The sequence below is a fragment of the Crocodylus siamensis genome, chromosome 14 (genome assembly GCF_052110815.1).
Source record: "Crocodylus siamensis isolate JL-2025a chromosome 14, ASM5211081v1, whole genome shotgun sequence".
NCBI classification, from domain to species: Eukaryota; Metazoa; Chordata; order Crocodylia; family Crocodylidae; genus Crocodylus; species Crocodylus siamensis.
The window spans coordinates 9,012,233-9,020,825 of NC_143408.1; the positions used below are offsets into that span (position 1 = coordinate 9,012,233).

The 8,593-nt window shown below is 56.9% G+C and overlaps 1 protein-coding gene across 1 annotated transcript; it reads right to left on the reverse strand.

The window, feature by feature from the left end:
• Positions 1–1,209: 1,209 nt before the first annotated feature.
• LOC149853333 (complexin-4-like) lies at positions 1,210–3,804 on the reverse strand. The gene is made up of 3 exons (XM_090027475.1): positions 3,656–3,804; positions 2,186–2,273; positions 1,210–1,419 (listed from the first exon to the last, which is right to left on the reverse strand). Exons 1-3 carry the CDS (start codon positions 3,802–3,804, stop codon positions 1,210–1,212), a joined length of 447 nt encoding a protein of 148 aa, XP_089883601.1.
• Positions 3,805–8,593: the final 4,789 nt, after the last annotated feature.

Sequence of the window (8,593 nt, forward strand, 5' to 3'; positions counted from 1 at the left end):
TTAAGCATATTTTAACAAGAGAAAAATAAAAAGGGCACAATTTTCACTAGCTTCCCATTGTGCATAGCTTTAATTAAGAATTACATGCAGCTCCGTTCTGGGGCTGATTCTGGATTTTGTGCGTTTCCAAATCGTCACTGTGCAGGTTTGGCTGGGAAGAGATGAAGCAGTGGGCTAGGAATGGAGATGGATAGGCAGGGTAACATGTGCTCGCTGCGGCTAGCAAGCCTGCCTCCTGCTCCTACCCCTTGCAGAAAGAGGTCTCCTCTAGCACCGTCACTGCTGTGCTGCAAATGCCAGAGTTACAGATTTGTAGACAGGGCGCCTTCCTGGGGCAACACTGCATTCTCCCCAGCACAGGAGGCATACAATCCCAGCAACTGCCCTGTCCATCAAAAAGCAGAAAAGATGCCAAAATTGGCTGTGTAGGTGATGTGCAGGGCATTTCCGGTCCAGTTCTGACGCCAAGGCACTGTGTTGCTACTCACTTGTGATCCACCGACACGGTGTGCGAAGAATAAGACTGAATCCAGCCTTTGGGATGCAACCTTGCAGTTCCCTGCAACTCCAGCTGCTGGTGGATGGGACCTTGGGCTGAGCTGTGCCAGGCTGAGTATTAGCAGAGCTCCCAGCTGCCTCCGGCGCCGCGGGATAAGGAAAGCCTTTCCTGGGAAGGAGGCTCCGCAGCAGTCTGCCATCAGAGCCAAGTTTTCAGCCGGTCATGAGAGACCAGGTTAACTGAATGCGACTGTGTGTGCGGTGAGGGGGCTCAGGGCCGCGCAGCCCCAGAGGGCCAGGCAGCGCTGCCCCCAGCAAACTCTGCTGCCCCAGGAAGAGCTGGGGCATGGGCTGGGGGCCCTGCATGCGGCCTCTGTTTGTGGCTAAGGGAGAAGAGAGAGCAGCCGGGGGCTATTCTGTATTTTATATGGCACCCAGCTCCATGGCATCTAAGACCCAGACCCACATTGGCATTAAAGTGTGTCACTTCTACATGGCCATCAAACTCCTATTGAAACCACTGGGAGCTGGAGCCCTAAACAGCCCCGGTATCCCTGAACCTGAATGTCCAGACCTCTGAGGACCCACATCCCTGGGGGAGACTCGGACCCACCTGCATGCCTGACTGAGCTGCTCTCACCTGGTGACAGAGCCCCAGACCTGAGCATGGGCTCACGTAGCAGGAGGCCAGCTGGGCAGCAGTACAAGGGCTTACATCAGCACGCATTTCCCCTTCACCTCATCAAATGTGCCCTGTGCTCTACTTTTCAAGGCTTCCAAGTCCATCTCCTGCAGCTTCTCCAAGAAAGAGTATGACCCTTCGTCCTCCTCCTCTTCCTCCTCTTTCACCATCGCAGCCAGATCCTCAGGGAGATCCACATCTCCTCCAGCCACTTGGATCTGGGCACCATCCTGTTCACTCTGAAATGAGGAAAGAAGGCCAGTGAACCCTCTGCCCTGCCTCTAGCTCAGGGCCCCCCTGAAATGGCAGTGGGTGCCAGGGATGCCATAGCTGCAGGTGCCCTAGTCATGGAAGTGATGATTAGAAGAGAGGACAAATAGGGATGCAGAGTGGCGTGACAGGATCGTGCTTTATGACCCTGAATGGTATGAGGAGCTATTCTGCTGACTTACCCCAGCTGTCAGAGCAGGTAGGTCTCAATAACACTGGTCGTCAGAAAAAGCAGGCCATCTCTCTGAGCTAGGAAACCCTGGAAGCAGAGATCTCAAGGGGGAAACCTTGGAGACTGGGAGAAGGGTGCATTTGTGGGCAAGAGGTACACTGGCTGCACCTGGTACGATGCCACGTTGCAGGCCGGTACATGATTCCCTGGATTGCAGGCACGCAAGAGGGTTGGGGGTTACAACTCGGGGTTGCAGTAGTGTGATGCCACCAGCCGGGGTGTGCGCATGAGACGGAGGAACATACTGCTGCCCTCGCCAGGAAGAAGCCCCAGCTTTGGGTCTTCCCTGGAGGCTCACAGAGGTGCCAAACGAATGGCATGGCAGAGAACGGCTGGTTCCTGTCAGGGAGCGTGTCCCTGGCTCCCAGGAGCTGGAGAACTTTCCCTGCAGGCGCTGGTGCAAGCATGGAGCCTGGTTCTGGTGCGGCCTTGGGATAGCGCGGCCCATGGTTGCTCAGGGCACTGCCAGGCTTCACGCTGAGCAGAGGGCAAGCGACCCGTACCTGTGGCAGGCGGTACTTCCCCCGGAGGTGCATCCGGACAGTGGCTCTTTCTGCCTTCTTATGTGCAAAGGCTTTGTCCCGCTGTATCCTGCAGGAAGGAACAAGAAACAGCCGGAGTGACCCTCTACCCAGCGGCAGACCCATTCACCTAGCAACATCCCCAGGGCCCACGGGAGCCCAGCACTGCTGACTGCGCGGTCCAGGATGCCTCAGATCAGATCCCTGAATACTTGAGGCTGCCCAGGCAGTGGCCGCTCGCAAATACCTTGCCTGAAAGTATTGGATAATCTGCCAAGTTAGCAAGTGTGCCCTCCAGTGACCACACCTTACACTGCACACACTCATTTATCCCACACAGGGCAGACGTACTCGGAGCAGGATGGACAGCCCGGTCCAAACTCTCAGTGCTTTAGATAGACATGAGCTTCTGCAGAGGTAGAATGAAGGTCACAGTCCAGACATACGTTGCTTTGTTAGCAACAGGTAACAAATCATTGGTGCATGTGGATGCAGCCCTGCTGTGCCACCACCTAGGGCTAGGCTTGGTTCTAAATTTGGCATGAAGATGGACTGACATATTGATTGCACATGGCACTGTGCACCAGGACCCCCAGTGCCAACAGCCAGTGAGCTAGTGAAGCATTTAGTTGGGCAGTCTCCAAGCACCGTAAGTGTCCTGCTCCTTGGCCCCATCCTGATCTTCATCTGAAGCTCTCAGGGAGCTGCCTCAGTCCTGAAGGCTGCTGCTTTCTAAAGTGGGGTTTAAGTTCAGCGGCTCCAGGCCACCCACAGCAATCTTGGGTGCTGAGCACTTCCAAGAATTGGGCTTCACCCACTGTCAAATTGGGTGCCCAAAATCAGGAGCCACTTTTGCAAACGTAGCTCTGAGAAGGATGCTCCTCAGCACCTGTACGTCAGCCCACAGCTGTCAATGGGCCTGTGTCTGCCCTCACCCGGCAGGGATCCTGGCTGGCTGGCCTTCAAGGAGGCCGTTCCTCATCCCTACAGACTGAGAGCCAGGCCCTGGGGGAGCAGCCTGATGGAGGGGCTTTTGTGTCCCTGCCAAGCCTCTCCCTGCCCAAGCACTCCTGTCCTTCTCTTCCTTTCTCCCTTGTTGCTTTCCCACCACCTCCCCTCTCCTCTTGGCTCCTGAGTCTTGACGTCCCACCTGGGGCATGCCCCCTGGCCGGCTCCTCGGGCTGGGCTGGAGAAGTCCCCACCGCTCACCAGGTCGGGACCTCAATCCAAGGGACGCTTGTGGAGGAGCAGCCAGTACAGCCCCTTCCCCACACCCACGGGGCTCTGGTGAGCCAGCTGGCCTCTGCCTCGGCTTGGCGCGTTGTCCATGCCTGGAGCAGCTGGGTGCGCCTTCCCCCTCCCTCCCGCGGGGCTGAGACCCAGCTGGTGGCTGGCAGCCCGTGGGCGCAGAGGGACCCAGGCGGCAGAGGGCCACAGAGGGCAAAATCTTACTTCTCCTCCAGCAGCTGCCGCTGGTATTCCTCAAACTCCTCGTGGGACATGCCGTTGGGCAGCTCTGCCTTCTTCCCATCCTTGGGTTCCTCCTGCTCCTCACCTCCGCCCCTAAAGCTTTTCATGGCTGCCGTGAAAAAGGAAGCCATGCTGGATCCTGGCGGCACAGAGCCTCCGAGCGCTTGTGTCTGGCAAGCACCGGGGCCGAGAGCTGCCAGGTCCCCCTCCCTGGGGAGGGGCTGTCTGTGCTGCAAGGTCAGGAGGACGCTCTGTGTCACGGGGACTCACAGGGATAAGAGCAGGATTAAGGTATTAGGAGGGGAAGCTAAAGCCTCCTGGGTGGAGAGACCTTGTCACTCTTCTCCCCCCTCCCAAGGGTGGCCCTGGGATCTCTCCTGTGCCCCCAGGTGAGTAGCCAGGTGGGACTGAGGCCTGGGGGAGGGTCTTAGTTCAGGTCCTGGCTGGTGCAGATGCCTTGAGGATGGGGCCTCTGTGCAATGAGCAAGCAGCCCTGACCCCAGGAGGACCGAGGGAGCATGCCTCCCATGTCTGCAGTGCCAGGGAGACCGTGCCAGGGCAGTGCCACCGGGTGGGGGCACCCAGAGATGGGTTTGAGAGGAGTCAGAGAAGAGCAGTGGCTGTGGCCAGAGGGTGAACAGCTGGAAAAAGCCAAGGGTTGGTACATGTGATCCAGGGGGACCAGTGCTTAGTAAATGAGAGAAGCCAAGGCCTTGGCTACACTGGTTTTGCCAAGCCCAGCCAGTCCACAGCTCTGCCTCTGGCAAGTCAGTGTGATCGCGTTGAGGAGCCCTTGATAGGGCTCCTCAGCTGAAGTATGGCTCAGAGACCCGGGGGCCAGGCTCTGACAGGCCATGATCCCTGTAGGAGGAACATGGCAGGGAGGATCCAGGGTGGGGAGGGAGCTGGAAGGTGGCTGCATGGACGAAAAGGATGAACTGAGTTTAGCAGTGCAGTTTCCATGAGAAGGTCCATCTCTCCCTCCATCCCTTGCAACCCGGGGTTGAAACGCGCAGGCGGCCGGACAGCCGTGGGGCTCTGGGCCCATCAGTGGAGCTCTGCAGCTGCACAGGAATCACCCCAAGACGAGAAGACAGGTCACACCCCGTCTTCCAAGCCGGCCTTCACTGCCACGCTAGTTCCCCCTCCCCACCCCTGTGTCCTGCAGAGGCACTGGTCTCAGCCCTTTTTGGTACCCTTCAGCCCCTTCAAACTGGTTGGGATGCCCATGCCCCAGTCCCTCACTCCTTTGGACAGGCTGATAACTTAAAAGGCTTCCCAGCGACCGTGCTGGGTGGAGCTGCGCCTGGGACAATGCTGTGGGGTTACCGATGTGCTAGGACCCTGCACAGACACAAGAGGATTAGGCAGCAAGACTTAATCAAGGTTTGCAAGTCTGGAAGGGATTGGTGTGGGCCCGGCCCTCCCACGTCCACACACAGACCCTGCCCCCCACTGCGTTAATCTGCGCTCCGCCGAGGCAGCGAGATTGTCTGCGAGCCAGCGTGACAGTAGGGTTTCATCCCCGGGCAGGACGGGCTGTGGCTGATATGCCCAGGGTAGATGCCGAGCGCTTGTAATCTAGATGTAAGCAATTTCCCACACAGATTCTGATTAAAGTGTAATCCCTGCACCAGGCAGAGCATGGAGAAGGGACAGGCTCAGATCCAGGGCTAAGAAGCAGAGAGGCGGTGTGGCGCATTTGGGAGGGGGTGGTGTGCTGGGGAAAAGCCCTAAGGGCTCACCCACCTCCCTTCTGATTTTGCAGCCAGGTCTGCTCCATTTCCATGTTAGCAGGGCTGACCCCACTCCCGTCAGGGATAGGTCTAATTTCAGCTCAAAGCTTAAGGATGCTGTTGAACTAATTTCTTTGATTTAATCAGAGAAGCTCAATCCCTGGCGGGTCAGCTGCTGGGGCAGTGTGCCTCGTCTCTGTCCGAGGCCAAGAAGTCACAGGGGCAGAGGGAGGCAGGCGCACTGGGTACCTTGTGGGCCAAGTAGGATTTTGAGTTACCCTAGGAGGTAGGACTGCCTTTGACTCTTCCTGGCACTGACTCTTTTATTCTTCCCCTCCTGCTGCTGCTGCTGCTGCCTACACAAGGGAGGTTCATCCAGAAAACAGGAGCTGTTCCCGAGGAGGAAGACCCCTGCTCCCCCACAAATCTTCGCCCAAAATGTGTCTGGGGGCACTCCTAGCAAAGCAGCAGTATGTCCTGGCAGGATGGACGGGCCCAGGGACCCATGAGAGACCAGGCAGCCTGAACGGGCCTGGCTGTACCTCGGTGGGGCTCCCTAATACAGCTCAGGTCTCTGGCATCGCTGCCTGCCAGTCTGAACAGGGAAGGGCAGTGCCAAGGCCTAGGGCTCTGCCATGGGTCAGTTTGGGTCTAAGCCCCCGTATGCCCAGTGTCACTGGGGTGGGCCAGGCCAAAGTGCTGCCTAGGGCCTCTGGGGTGAGGGCAATGAGGAGGATGCTGGAGCTACAGAAACAGAACTGGAGATGGAAATGGGAGAGCAGAAATTCAGATACCAGCCCACGATCAGGGGACCTGCCTTTAAGTCCTTGCTCCATCACTGGCCTCTTGGGCGCCCCTGAGAAAGTCTGGTGGCCTCCCTGGGCCTCGTATCTCAGCTGGTACAAGGGGCTACCCCCTTGTCCTGCCCCTGGGGGCTGTGAGAGTCAATGAATCCCAGACCCGGGGGGCTAGGAATGGGCCAGTTAAGTTGCTTGGATGGGTTTCCACAGTAGCCCCTGTGGGGCCTGGAGCCTCCGCAAACCGGGCTGACGCTGTGGTCCCGGTTGTACAATGTGCTGCCATCTGTTCTAGTCAATGGGTACGAGGGCCGGTGTACTGGACGGAGCAGTGGTAGCAGGGAACAAATGGTTTGCCCCTGTGCGGGGGCCTATGCACCACTGTAACCCCATGGGTGCAATGGCCCACACACCCACCCCGAGGTCGGTTCCTGCGAGGAGTGCGAGCACGTGAGGAGTGCTCCCTGGACTGCTGCATCAGGGCAGCACCCAAAGGACCTGCCTGGATGGGCTGCTGCCGAGTGTGTGTTTTGACTGCTGTCAGGGCCAATGCGCTGGGGCTTGGACCAGGACCTCCACAGCTCAAAGCTGCAGCTGGCACTAGGACAAAGCTCTGCGGTTACAAAGCCGTAACCCCACCACCTTCCCCGTTTGAGGGAATTGGTGAAGGGGCAGCAGGTAGCACACAGTCCGGAGGGCTGTGCTGGTACCAGTGCTGCTGCGTTCACCAGGTCGACATCCTGATTAAAACAAAAGAGGCATGAAGTTCACAGGGCTCCTTGCTCCAACATGCCAAGGACAGGGGTGGGGCAGGGAAGGTCGCATCTTCAGTGCTGACCACCTCTCACCCTAGCTGACACCAGCTCCTCTGACAAGGAGACCCAAAGGGCCTCGTGTTCGTTATGCTAAGGAGGGCAGGGCAGAGAGGGGGTTCCTAAGCACACACCTGCACCCGCAGGACACAGAGATGCAAACATTTCACCAGGAGTTTTGGGCATCCAACCCTGGCTGGCTCAGACGTGAGAGCAGCGGGGAGGGCAAATGGACAAAACCTCACCCAAGCATCAGTCTGCAGGAGCGTGTGTAGCAGGAGTGAGCATCAGGGAGAGTGGTGAGATGGTGTGAGTGTGAGCAGAGGAAAGTGTGTCCAGAGGGCCATGCTGCTGTGTAAGTGTGTGTGAGGCCAGTATGAGTGGTTGTTGGTGTCAGGGATGCAAGGGTGTTATTGTGAGTCCGAGCAGATGAAGGACGTGGGGGTGAGTGTGCACATTCCTGTTTGCATTTCTGTGGCTGCTGAAAGGCACCTGCCCTAGACTCCTCTTCGTCTTGGGACTAAGTGCAGTAGAAGAGATGGTCCAGGGAAGCTGTCGACTCTCCATCACTGGAGCTGTTCAAGGAGAGGTTGGACAGGCACAGGTCAGGGATGATCTAGGCATAGTTGTGCCTACGTTCTCCTATGGGTATTGCCCATGGTTCTGGGCTTCGATGGTTGTTATATGGGGCTGGGAAGGACTTTTCCCCCCCTCCTGCTGCTACTTGCTTTTTTTTTTGGCGGCAGCCAAGGCTGCGGATTATGACTGGGGCTCCTGCTGGGACTGAGACCTGGAGATTCCTGGCTGAAGGGTCTTTCTCCTCCGCTCAGGATCACACCAGATTTGGGGTCAGCAAGGAATTTTACCCCATGGCCAGATTGGTATGGGCTGTGGGTGTTTTGCCTTCCTCTGTAGTGGGGGGCATGGCCCTCTTCCTTGGATCTCTCAAGAATATTTTAACAATGCTTGCAGCAGCAGGACATTAGCCATCTGCGGCACATTAGGACATTACGTCTTGTGGTTGTATCAGGATTGGCTGTGTAGGTCTACTAGTAGGTCAGTTTATGGATTTGCATAGGATGGTTTGGATGGGGGGGGTGCTGACTAGATGAGGTCCCTTCCAGCTCTACGTCTCTATGATTCTCTGATGTCCTCGGACAACCCTTCGGTTGGGGTCAGTGAGCAGACCTGCTAGGTTGGAAGACAAGGGTGGGGTAGAGAATGTGGAGGTACATACAGACATTTGGGGAGGTTAGATTGCATAAAAAATGGCCACCTCACCTAACTTAGTTTGTCTTGGTGCCGGGCTTACACTGGATCCCTAGTTAGATTGATCTATGTGTGAACTGTACAGAAGTTTAGGAAGTTAAATCAATCTAAAAATGGCTGACCCAATTTAAGTTAACTGTACCTTGGAGGTAGTCTAACTTAGATCAAGTCCGGCGAGACCAGTCTAAATGGACTTCTGCACATTTCCCAGTGCAGCCCCAGGGCTGGGAAAGCTGAGCCGTGGGCTCCAGACCTGGGGCTGCACTTTTCCTATCCTCTCCCTGGCACTAAGCTACTTTTAGCCCC